The sequence below is a fragment of the Ailuropoda melanoleuca genome, chromosome 4 (assembly GCF_002007445.2).
Source record: "Ailuropoda melanoleuca isolate Jingjing chromosome 4, ASM200744v2, whole genome shotgun sequence".
NCBI lineage: Eukaryota > Metazoa > Chordata > Mammalia > Carnivora > Ursidae > Ailuropoda > Ailuropoda melanoleuca.
Window position 1 is genome coordinate 143,665,520 of NC_048221.1, and position 12,441 is coordinate 143,677,960.

A 12,441-nucleotide genomic window follows, 5' to 3' on the forward strand; every position below is an offset into this window, starting at 1 on the left:
AGGTTGAGACAACCTTCTTCTCCTTCCTATATGTGTTTCCTGACCATGTCCATCACAAACGTGTGTAGGACTGTCCATTGTAAACTAACCCAGCCTTTGTTAAAATGACTGCATATTCTTGTATTCGGACCATTTCTATGTTTTAATGCTGGGCTGTCTTCTCTGCCTCTCCTTGTCAAGTTCTTGCCATGCATGAGAATGTTCTCAAGTGTCCCACTCCGGGCTGCACAGGGCGAGGGCATGTAAATAGCAACAGGAACTCACACAGAAGGTAAGCAAAGTGCTCCTGTGCCCCATGCCGCTGCGGGGAAGGCGGTTCCCTGACAGCCACACCCCGTACCTCCAGAGGGAGTGCGCCCCTGCACACCTCCCCTCCCCGCCCCAGGCGACAGGCCACTCTCTGGGAGCGTAGAGTGCATGCGGAAGGCAAATCCTGAGACCCCTTTTCGCAGAGTGGATTTTTTACTTGTCCCCCCCACTCGTCCTGAGTTCCCTAGAAGGTGCCTTCCTTGGTATAATACTCAAGGTGGACCAGTAGCCATGTGTAGGGAACCCTGAGTTCCCATCCAGGGGTGGGGAGGAGCTGTCCTGTGTGCATCGTACAGGGAGGGGTTACAGCGCACGAATCCCTGATGGTCTGTGACCTAACGAGGCTGCCCCTGAAAGTCTGCCGAAACCCCAGTCATCGGTGTGGACATCAGCAAAATTCTAGCAGATGCCCAAAAGTGCTAGTTGGGGAACGTTTGGCATGACCGTGAGCCAGGTAAATAGGCATGCTTGGAATCACACTCTTGTTCTGGACAAATTCCAGTTCTCTTTCCTCTCCTAGTCTGACTTTTACTAAGCTGCTCATAATACTCAAATCATATGAAATACCTCTTTATCAATAGCCGGAGCGATCTGTTAAAATGTGTCTTATAGCCTGTTCTTTAAGCCTTGAAAGCTCATGTAAAATTATGTTTAATGAAGGAAACTGTGATGAGTTTCACCTCAATTTTTGCCTGACTGGTAAATTTGGTCACTTGTGTTAAATTCTTAATGAAACAAATCACAGCCCTGTGCCCCTCAGACATGGTCCCGGGCTTAGTCTGCAGAAGAAAGGAATGACCGGTAATTGGGAAGGACGACGCTGAGCGCTGTTCACTATGGTGTTTACAGCGTCAGCTCCCTCATCAGTCCTTGGCAGTCCGTGTGTTTGTGAGGCATGACGCACACGTGGGGTACACATCTGTACTTACACGTAGCTGTCCGTGCAGACACGCAAGGAGTAGACACCATGATTTCATGACAAACGAGCACAGACCCCGGAGAGCCAGTGTGCTGTCTCTACCATAAATATTTAGTTCCACACACTTCAGAGCCGTCCTAGAGACTCTTCTGCTTTCCTCCCAGTTCCATTCCCCCTCCCAGGAGGACGTGGACGAGCTGGTCGGCGAGAAGCCCAAGTGCTATGGTCAGCTGAGAGCTCATCTTCTGAGACCAGTCAGAGAGCTGCCATTCCTGGGCTTTTTAGAAACTCGTCCCACCCTGGCGGCTCGATCCCCATCTGCAGACACGTCCTAGGCTGGACTCTGTGTCTACAATTTCAGCTCGCTCGTGTCCTCCTGAATGACAGAATGTGGCTTGCTGTCGCTGGAAGGGTTGCGTGTGCCTTATGCACGGCGCGGTCATGAGTGTGGTCCCCTGGAGACCAAGAGGAAATCGTGCACAATACAACCATATTATTTCTCCCCCTCCTAGCCATCCCCTCAGGACAGCCCACGGCATGTGTGGGAAGCTTCCTCGGGTCTTCTGGTGCAGACCAGGGAGAGGCGGGGAGGGGGCGATGGGGTCCATGTGCACGGAGCTGCTGGAGGAGACCATTAAATCCCCTTTCTGTACTTGCAGCCTCTCCGGATGCCCTATTGCTGCAGCAGAAAAACTGGCAAAGGCCCAAGAGAAACACCAGAGCTGTGATGTGTCCAAGTCCAACCAGGCCTCAGACCGAGTGCTAAGGTACCAAATGCCGAGCATGTCATCGCGTGAGATCCGTGTGTAGCTGGCACCCAGCACGCCCGGGGCTGGGGCTCCGGGTCAGGCAGACAGTCTCGCTTGGCGGCCGGAACGCAGGTGGTCCCTGGTGCCGTTAGAAGAGCCAGGCCCCAGGCCCACCCTCGCCCACGGGGTCTATGTGGGGGCAGGGGGGCACCTTGCCATTCTGGAACTCTGTCTTCCCGCTGTGAGTTTGTAAATGAGAGTGGACAATGTGTTTCTGGTTTTCTTTCTGGCCTGGAAGATATTCCGTGATTCTGTGACTACGACATGAAAGAGGGAAGCTGTCCACTTTAACGAGATGCCCAAAGTAATTTCACCTTAAGTTGGAAGATGGGGCGTAGCACCAGCCTGCAGCATGGCGCCACCTCACGGCATGCATGGAGCTTTTTCTCCGTGGGGAAGCCCTCAGAGGGGCCGGCTCCTCTGTCCCCAGACACCCCGAGGGGGGGGCGGAGCGGTGTCACCGCCCCCCCCCCCGCCGAGCGGGAGCCCAGTTCAGGGTGGCTGAGTGACTTACCGGAAAGACCTCAGAGATCCCCTGGTCCAACCCAATGGCTTCAGTTTAGGAAGCGAGGATTCTGGGGAGGGGTAGAGGGAGAAAGCCCCCGTCCCAGATCCCGCCTATCAACGCTCATTTCCACTTGCTCCCTTCAAACCCCGGGCTGCACGGCCATCATCGAGACTCTCAGTGGAGATCGTGGCAGAGACACACTCCTAGGTCTTCACAGGGTCGTCCTGCTGGCCGCACGGCTGCCCATCTTCCGGGGGGGACTTCGCTACAGTCGCTACACACCCTTTTGTCCCTCAATAGAAAAATTAAAATCTTTTTTTTAAAGACTTTATTTGTTTGTCAGAGAGGGGGAACATAAGCAGGGGGAGCGGCAGATGGAGAAACAGGCTCCCCGCTGAGCAGGGAGCCCAATGCGGGGCTCGATCCCAAGACCCTGGAATTATGACCGGAGCTGAAGGCAGACGCTTCACCAACTGAGCCACCCAGGTGCCCCCAAAAAGTTAAAATCTTTATGGAAAATGAGAAATATTTAAATAGACAAAAGCAAGAAAATAAAAACAACTTGTAACCGTACTATAAATAAATGTTATGGTGTGTTCTTCTAGACCTTTCCGTGTAGGGTGCTAGCAGTCTAACATGCCCCCACGCACCCACAGCCCCACCTCCCAGAAGATGGCAATAGTTACTGGCAGCTGGGAGCCCTCCCCCTGGGGCTCCGCCTGAGAAGGAATGGCTGTCAGCCAGGAGAACTGAGAACAGGTAGAGAGCAACGGAGGCTCAGGGCTTCTGTCCACTTGTGCCGCCTCTAGCCGGACCCCCGAGCTAGAAAGAGCCCTGAGCCTGCCCCTCCCGGGAATCTCATCAGGCTGAGTGGGCACCCCTCAGGAGACGCTTCCCTGGGGGCTGCAGACTGACAGTACCACCCCGTTCAGACACAGACTCCATGCCGATACGGACCCTGAAGCAACAGCCCTCGACCTTGTTTCTGCGGCTTTGTGGCCACAGGTCCCTTGCCACAGGCCAAAACCGTGGAAAACCACAGCAAATGATAGTGGAACACACGAGTGTGGGCGGACGTTGTGCATCTACAAACAGTATTCTTTACGTGCCTCTGGCTGGGCTTGGCGAGGCAGGTGGGACAGAGCGCAAAGGGAGGCAGCCACACCAACCACGGCCTCGTCTCCGGGGCACTCCCGGGCTCCCCAGCTCCCGGGGCGCATCTCAGTCACCAGTGTCTCAGGCGTGAGCAAGGCCTGGAGGACCTGGTCTCGGTGTGGGCATCTCCTCCATGGTGTCTCCATGTGGGACACACTCCCTCGGTAGGCAAGGAAGGAGACAGGAAGGAAGCAAAGAGAGAGATAATATAAATCCACACCCACGGGGTGCCTGGATGGCTCAGTCGGTTGAGTGTCTGCCTTCGGCTCAGGCCATGATCTCAGGGTCCTGGGATCAAGTCCCACATTGGGCTCTTCTCCCTCTGCCTGCTGCTCCCCTTTGCTCATGCTCGCTCTCTCCCTCTCAAATAAATAAAAAAAAAATTTTGATCTTTAAAAAACAAATAAATAAATCCACACTCATTTAACTAAGAGTTGAAAAGTCCTCAAGCAGATTGTCCAACAGGAAGACGAAAGTGCTTCCAATGCTGTTCCCATTTTCCACTCCCTGGCCACAGGTGGTGGGCCTCCAGCAAAACCGGTGTCCATCACCAAGGGCCACCTTGTCACCGATGCCTCTGCTCCAGGCCCTGCTCCTTCTGAGCTGGTCCTAATCATTTGAAGGCTTGGGGATCGTGCCTTCCCCAGCCCAAACCCTTGGGCCTTGCCTGCTGGGCAGAGCAGATCCCATCTGGTCCCAGGTCACCAGCCTCCAGCGAGTGCCCAGAGGTGCTGTTAGCGCTCCTGCTTCTCACCTTTGACCTCTGTAGTTTCTCTCCCTGAATCTTCACCTGGACAGTTTGCCCACCTGCAGAGCTTACTTCACACCTAGACTCTTAATGTCACGTTCTGCGTGCTCTTTGAAGGCAAGGTGAGGGTTTATTCACTGAGGCAGCTCCACACGTTACCTGGTAAAGTGCCTCACATAATAGGCATTCAGTGAATCGCCGCAGTATTTCGTTAGTTTGACAAGAATAGGCTGAATTGATGAAATCAGAACAAATGTGGTGGTGACTTGATAAAGATATTAGCATGAGGGGAGCTGAATAAAGATCAAAGGGAGCCCCTCTGCACAACTTTGTAAGTCTAAAGTAATTTCCCCAAACGGTTTAAAAACCCCACCCATGAGATACGGAAATAGGTGGATACACACTTACACAGAGAAAACAAGGTAGAATATCGATGAGTGCTCCTCCGTGGGAATGCTTCTCTCCAGAGTCTGGACAGCTGGACCACCACCCGTAAAAATACTGCACACACAGACTGCTATCTGTCAGAATAGCTCTCGTGTTCCATTTTCATGTCCAACCACGTGCGTTTTTTATTGGGTCAGCCCATGTCCCTAAGAGTTTTCCTTTATTTCTTCTTTTTTTTTTTTAAGGAAAATGTCTTATTAGCTCACCTCCTTTGTTGTAATTCTAACTTTCTGAAGCCGCTGTACAAGGAATGCACCGATGCGAGGTCCTTCCCGTCCTCACACCTCCCGTGTCCATCCAGCCATACAAGGCTCCACACAGAAAAGGAGAGAAGGGGGAGAGTTACATGTCGTATCTGTGTGCTTGTGCGTGCTTACAGTCAGGCAGGTGGGTGGCTTGGGGCTGTAAAATCCCAGCACATTCGGTCTTTGCTCAGGAAGGTGGATTTGAGCAACATGCCCTAATGTTCATGTGAACCATGTCTTACCTGCAGCCACGGGAAAGCAAGCCGTCGATTATTTCTTGTTTGCTTACAGGCCAATGTGCTTTGTAAAGCAGCTCGAGATCCCTCACTACGGCTACAGAAACAACGTCCCCACGACCACGCCTCGCTCCAACCTGGCCAAAGAGCTGGAGAAATATTCCAAGACCTCGTTTGAGTACAACACTTACGACAGCCATACTTATGGCAAGCGGGCCATAGCTCCCAAGGTGCAAACCAGGGACATATCCCCCAAAGGATATGATGGTAGGAGGTGCACACTCTTTAAGTGAGAGTCACGCTTGCCGTTGATAATGTTGTTGTTGTGTGTATCCGTTTCCACAGATGGGTCAAGCATGGGGTCGCTTGATGGGTACTGAAGAGAGCACACCCCGGGCTGGGCTCAGCTGTGTGCTCCCAGGTATGGGCGAGCAGGAGCCCACAGGCGGGAGAAAGATGCCCTTCCCCCGATGCTTCAAAGCAGCACATTCTGGCCACTTTAAGAATGTGGGGACAGAGAGCTGTTGGCTCATGTGCTCCCCGCTGTTGCTGAGGTGGTGTCCTTATCTTTGTAAGCTTCCTTTCGTGGACGGCTCCAGCACAGACCAAGCTGGGAGCGCCAGGGGTAGCACCCCGAGCTCTTGGCCGTCTGAGGAACTCTGCATCCGCTCAGAGTTCTCAACCTTGGATGCACGTTAGAGTCATCTGGGGAGACTGAGCACTCTAGCACACGGGCTCCTCCCCGGACCTGCTGAATTGGCACCCCCAGGGGCGATGCCTGTACGGTGACATTATCTGAGTTACCGGTGACTCCACGGTGCACCCAAGAGCAGACAACTTCTGCTGGTGTCATCGGGCCTCCTTCCAGCAGGTGCCGGCCCTCGCCTGTTTCCACACGGGGAGTGGGGCCAGGCAGGGGCTCCCCTAGTGAGCTAGCATGGATACATGCATCCCCCAAAACAAAGAGCAGGTAGAGAAGTAAAGCACCACCTGCTTGTCAGGAGGGGTCGCTTACATCCCCTCGTGGGTTCTGAGCCCTCTGCCAGTGCTTCGAGCTAGCTCCCATTGCTGCCCTGCACTAACATGGTAAGTCGTGGAACGAGAGAGGGATGACTGCATTTCTCTGATGTCACATATTTATTTAACTGCATTTCTGCTTCAAATTCTAGGATATGTGGACTGAGCTGGCAAATTTTCCTGACTGGGTTGTGGGTTATGGAAGTGTTGCTGATTTATAAGTCTTACCTTGGTGTTCTGTAGCGCAGAAGAGGGGATGGGCTTGTAAAGATCTTTTAGCTCCTCTCTGAAAAGGATACTTAATTAAAATCAAAGCACACAAACAAATTCTTTTAAACTGAATGCTTGGGAAGTTCCAAAACCTCTTTACAATTCAATGTGAGTTGCTGCACATGTTTCTAAGTTATGTTAGTCATTCTTGGCCTTAATAACAATTAATATGTATAGTGAGTGAAATTTAGTATTTCTTTGATGTATCCCATATTGATTATCCTCGCGCGTATCGATTTGTAATATAGAGGAACAAAATGTAAGTGGAAAAAAGAGAGTGGCTTAGGGTATAACAGAAAATAATTATTTTTGTTTTATTTTATCATAATTTGCCAATTTCTGGTTTGCCATAATTTTATTCATTTGATCCATTTGATTGCAAATGAAGGATCAAAAAAATTGAATTCACGTAATTAAGAATTCTGCTCGTACAATTTCCGACTCAGCGATCTCTCACAGCGATCTGGAGAGGCGTTCCACTTGCTGTTTGTCTTCCGCACCTGTTTGCTGCTTTTGGTCTGTGTGGCCTGATGTCCTTGACCTTGTCATTCTGGTTGGACTTTGGGTGAGGTCATGACCCGTAGAGCACATTTTCATGCTCACAACACCTTTCATGGATTTGAAGTCAAACCTACTTAGGTCTGTTCTTGGTTCTTCCATTTAGGAGCTGTGTGATATTCAGCAGATTAATCTTTCTGGGTGTTGGTTTCCCCAAGAACAGAGTGGTAGTAATAGTTCCCATCCTTTGGACCTCACAGAGCTGTTGTGAGGATCAGTGGACAGTTCTAAGGAGCTGGGCAGACTCGTAATTACTGACATGCATTCTCACCCACCCAGAAAATACCTGTTGTCAGAATCCTCGGCTGAGCCAAGCTCTTCATCTGGCCCACAGGGAACAAGAATACAAAACAAAAACTTCAATATTAGGTCTTTAAGAAATAAAACAAACAAACAAACAAACAAACAAAAACAGAAGGAAAGGCAGCCTTTTGCCATAGTTTACTGAGAAGAACATTGGTGACTCCATTTCTCTCACACTAGATTCATCTGACAGACTTTTAAAACATCAAAGAAAGTGTCCTTTAGGGATGAGAGTGGCCGGGTTGGTTTTCTTGATAGGATGTAGGCTGAGAGCAGTCCCTGAACCCAGGCACCAGGTGGTAAACACCACAGCGCCACTGCGGTCTGTGGTCACACTACGGGAGTGTCCTCCCAGGGCTTGCCGCAGGTGCAGAGAACTGAGTCGTTGCCCCTAAAGAATAACTGGGAAATGAGCCTATTGTGGGGTGGAGCACAACACTTGGGAGCAAGGGGCAGGGGCATGGAGATGTCCGACAGGAGAGAAAAGTAGGACCTTTCTCCCCGTCTTTGGACATCACGCCGTAGATCCCACCACCTGTGATCAAAAACACTCAACACACATTGATTTAAGTGTCTGAATTCTTCCAGACACTGGCTAGTTGCTGTTTGTCTTTCTGCCTGTTTATCCATCCATCCATCCATCCATCCATCCATCCATCCATCCATCCATCCATCCATCCATCCATCCATCCATCTATCCATCCATCCATTCATCCACTGACCCATCTCTCTATTCATCCATCCATCCACCTGTGCATTCACTCATCTGTCTATCACGTATCATCTGTCTTTCCTTTCCTTCTGGATTGCAAGTTTCAAGGAGGAGCTGAGGACCAAATGGAAGACAGTGCAGTACACACTCACGCAGACAGTGAAGCAGGGAGTCCACTCTGCAGGACTTATCAGGAGCTTTATCAAAATGGCAAATCTTGCTCTTGACAATGAGCTTGAGCAGAAATTATGCACAGGTAGAAGACCCATGGGTCAGTAGGAAAGACCAGTGGCCCGACAAGGTGCCTGAGGACAGGGACGTGCGCCTGTGGGGCAGGTGAGGAGATGGCTTTGCGACACCCACCATGCCAAGGAGCCTGGGGCGCTCTCCTGCGGTGCGTGGAAGTCCACGTGCAGCAGTAGTGAAGGAGGGAAGGTGGGAAAGCACAGGGGTTCCCAAACGTGTGTGTCAGCCCTGCCTTCTCCCATGAGCGCCAGGCTGGCATCTCCCCAGCCTGTTTGTTACAGTGAGCTAAGAATGGTTCTGATATGTTTAAACTATTGGGTAAAAAAGAAGCAGCAGCGTTTGTGACGTAAAAATTATGAGAAGTTCAGATTTTAGTGTTCATAGGTAAAGCCACGTGGGCCCCGCTGCCCTCATCTGTTTGGTCAGTGACTGATTTTGCACAATGGCAGAGCTGAATGGTGGTGCCAGAAAAGCCTGGACTATTGTCCAGTCCTTTACAGAAACAGCGGCCAAACCCAGTCTAAGACATCTCTGCTCGTGGCTCGGCAATTAATCACCACCACGATCTTTGTCTAAACCCATAAGTTCCCAGAGCCCCCATGGGCTCCCCTTGTGAGCCTCCCTTTCTGTCATTCCCAACTTCCAAATTCTCCAAGCTAAACACTTTGCGATCAGCTTTGAACTTCCTCTTTGCTCCTCAAACTCAGTGCCGCCCCGATGTGCTCAACCTCCCAGCTCCCGCCCCAGCCCGTCCAGGCCTCCTGCTGGCGGTGGCTCCCAGAACCGCTCGGTGTCCATCCGGGGAGCACCCTCTGGAGCTGAGCCTCGGTCCTCCTCACCCCGGCCCCCAGCCGACTCTCCCTGGAACGCCGGCCCTCCTCCCCACACCTGCCGGGGGGCTGCCCCACAGTCCAGCTGCTCCCAGAGCCTTTCGGCACGGGGTCCTCTCTGACTCGGCCCGGCCCGCACTCAGCAGCCTCCTCCTAACTTCCTTCACGAGGGCGCCTGTGCAGAACTGGACGCCTGTTCTCAGCCCAGGTGCAGCTCTGGGTCTCACGCTTGGCAGTTTCAGGGGTAGCTCGTCTTCCCGCTGGACCGTAAGCTCCTGTCCTCAGATTCAAACCGCAGTGCCAAGCCGGCCAGCCGGCCACACACACATGACCTGTCTGAGTGAGTGAGCAGGAAACGAAGGGTCGTCCTGGATCTGATGCTTTCAGTCGCGTGAGCCGACGGTGGCAGACCCGGTCTAGCTGCATTCTCACAAGAAAGCTCCTTTTCCCGCGTCGCACGCCGCATTCCCCTTGGTGCACTTACGACAGCACAGACCTGCATGGGCACCGTGAGGGTCGGTGCGCGAGGGTGGCCATCCGAATCCACCCAGGCACAGCACAGGTCAACCCTCAGGAGGCCTACCTCCGGACTGTACTCTTTCTGTGTGGTTTTCGGGAAGTCTGGGCTGTAAGGACACACTGCTCTTTTCCCTTATGTTAACACACAAGAAGGCGGACATTGCCAAGAGTAGGAGACACACATTCAGGGAGACTCTCACAAGTAGGGCAGCGCGATAAGAAAGCTCTGGTTGGAACGTGGTGGTTTCCATTTTTTTGGTTTGTTATGTGTAGCCAGTAGAAATCCCGTGGAGTCTTTCTTTGTCCTGCAAGAGAGGGATAGAGTCCTTGAAGAGGAGGTTTCCCAACGTGGTGCAAGGCCTGGCGGGCTGCCGCTGTAGCCACACATGGTGGTGGCACTCTCGCGGAGAGGCGCGACATCCCTCACGGCCAGGGACAGGCTGGCCCCCAGAAGGACCGCGACCCATTCTGCTGTCTCATTGGAAAGGGGAGTGTGTTTTGTCATGGTCATTGGTCACTGATGCTGGCTTTGTGAGCTTTTTACAAATTGGTGATAATTATGAGGACCTACACTCTTACTTTCATTTGGAACAAAACGAGGGGGTGCTTGCATTTTGTGAAAGGGCGCGGGTGACATGGATGCCTGTCCCACCGGCTTCGCCCGGATCAGGCTCGTCCACAAATCACCCCCAGGTCGCTCACCTGCTAGCATTCTGCCCACTCCTACCAGCGCGGCGCCGTTCAGGACTCGGACATCCGCTGAGGTAGACGCACTTTCCCGCAAGTTTGCTGCCATTTGCTGTATACACACGTGTCCTGCTGACTTTCTCTCAGAAATTGAAATTTGCTCATTTCAAAACGGAACGGCCATTTTTTTTTAATTTATGTGCATTCCATTTCTTNTTCTCTCAGAAATTGAAATTTGCTCATTTCAAAACGGAACGGCCATTTTTTTTTAATTTATGTGCATTCCATTTCTTTCCCTGAGCTAGCGGCTAGCCCTCACTAGGGAAAAGAACCCTCAAAAGTATGACTGCATTTCTCTCACAATTTCTATATTCCTGTTTTTATATCAAAATTTTAAATGGTGTAAAACCACAGACTTCAGTCCATGTGGAGAGTACCGCAAGCTGCTGTCTTGGTGTGGCTCCCCGTGCCCACTGCACAGGTCCAAGGGGCTGCCTCTCGACGGAGGGTCTCTGTCTGGTCCTCCCGCATTGCTGCCTCGGCCCCCCAGGATGTCTCTGTGCTCAGACCCCAGACTGCCGCCATCCACACTGTGCCCTCTGCTGCTTAGATAAGCTGCATTCACAGAAGAGTGAGGGAGGAAAGGTCGTGTCCCAGACAGGCTGACAGGGTGCTGGTTTGTCCTCGCAGGGAGGGACCTAGCCCACGAGGACTCTTCGTGCCAGGGGGTCTGAGTGTGTGCGGTCAGCCCTCTGCCATGCGAGGGCACTTGCTTCAGATGGTCACCTGCTGGTACAGCAGCTCCGTGACTCTTGGTGGGGGCTGCGCTGAGGCCTGGTGGCTCACCGCTCCCCACAGCCTGCATGTGCTCCGCCAGCATCGCTGTGCAGCCCCGTGGCAAAATGAAAGCAGTCTTGGGTCCAAAGTTGAAAGTTATCAACGATGAAAGTTTAGTTACCTGTTCACTTGTATCTGAATACGGTGCTTTGGGCAGTTTCTTGGAGTGGCTCATGATGACCGGCCAAGGTGGCCTTGTGAGGTCAGTTGCTCAGTTCCACTTTGTTGGCCCCTTCCTTTTGGGAGGAAAGCACCGTGCATGTCCTCCAAGGGGGGGTCCTTGGGTTATAGACCACTAGGGACAGCGTTGGGCACACAGGGAGAGCTGGCTAAGCTTGCTTTGGAAAGGACGTTTGAAGATGCATGGGGGTCGTGCAAGAGGCGCTTGCTGATGGAGTCTAGGACACTGTGAGGGAGACGTCTTGGGGGGGCTTTCTACACCCCTGGCTTCACCCTGGCTACTCCCTCCCTGGGCAGGCCTCCAGGGGAGACNCTACTCCCTCCCTGGGCAGGACTCCAGGGGAGACCTGCCTGTCCTGCGGGTGACACCCTGCGACTTTGCTGCCCTTGGCAATGGCCCCAGGGCCCTAACAAATCATCCACAAGTGCCCCCCCGCCCCGGCCGTGGGCCGGAGGAGGCTTCCAAACAGCCATGAAAGCAGCATTCGCTCCCAAGTACCTGTGTGCTCTGGGTGACGGAGGTTGTTCACAAGGACATCCTGTGAGCCAGGCTCCATGCAAGGACGTGCGTGGTGTGCATGTGGCCATGCTGCCCTGCTTACCCCGGGCTCAGCCACGCCCACGGGTGTGCGCCAGTCCCTCTCCCAGTCCCACTCCCTGGCCACTTCCTCCACGTGGCTCTTTATTAGAATCACAGGGTAAGGCTCGTCTTGGGGAAAGGGGTGTTCCCTCACGCCTGCGCAGCTGGAGGGACACCTCCCAAAAGCACAGTGCCCGTGAGGCGGCACCCGCTGCACACACACACTGAGCCCCGGCTGGCCGCTGAGGCCCTTCCCGGCCGGAAGGAGCAGCCAGTCTCTGGAGGGATGAGGTCTGTGGGGTCCCCGTCGCCCCCTGAGCTGATGG

General features: G+C 52.9%; 1 protein-coding gene across 1 annotated transcript in view; it reads left to right on the forward strand.

The window, feature by feature from the left end:
* Window positions 1-12,441, forward strand: part of MYT1L (myelin transcription factor 1 like) — a 435,752-nt gene that overhangs the window by 352,204 nt on the left and 71,107 nt on the right. The window contains exons 12-14 of the mRNA XM_034659976.1: window positions 181-271; window positions 1,888-1,995; window positions 5,432-5,643. Coding sequence (XP_034515867.1) covers window positions 181-271; window positions 1,888-1,995; window positions 5,432-5,643 — 411 coding nt within the window. The remainder of the gene's footprint in view (window positions 1-180; window positions 272-1,887; window positions 1,996-5,431; window positions 5,644-12,441) is intronic.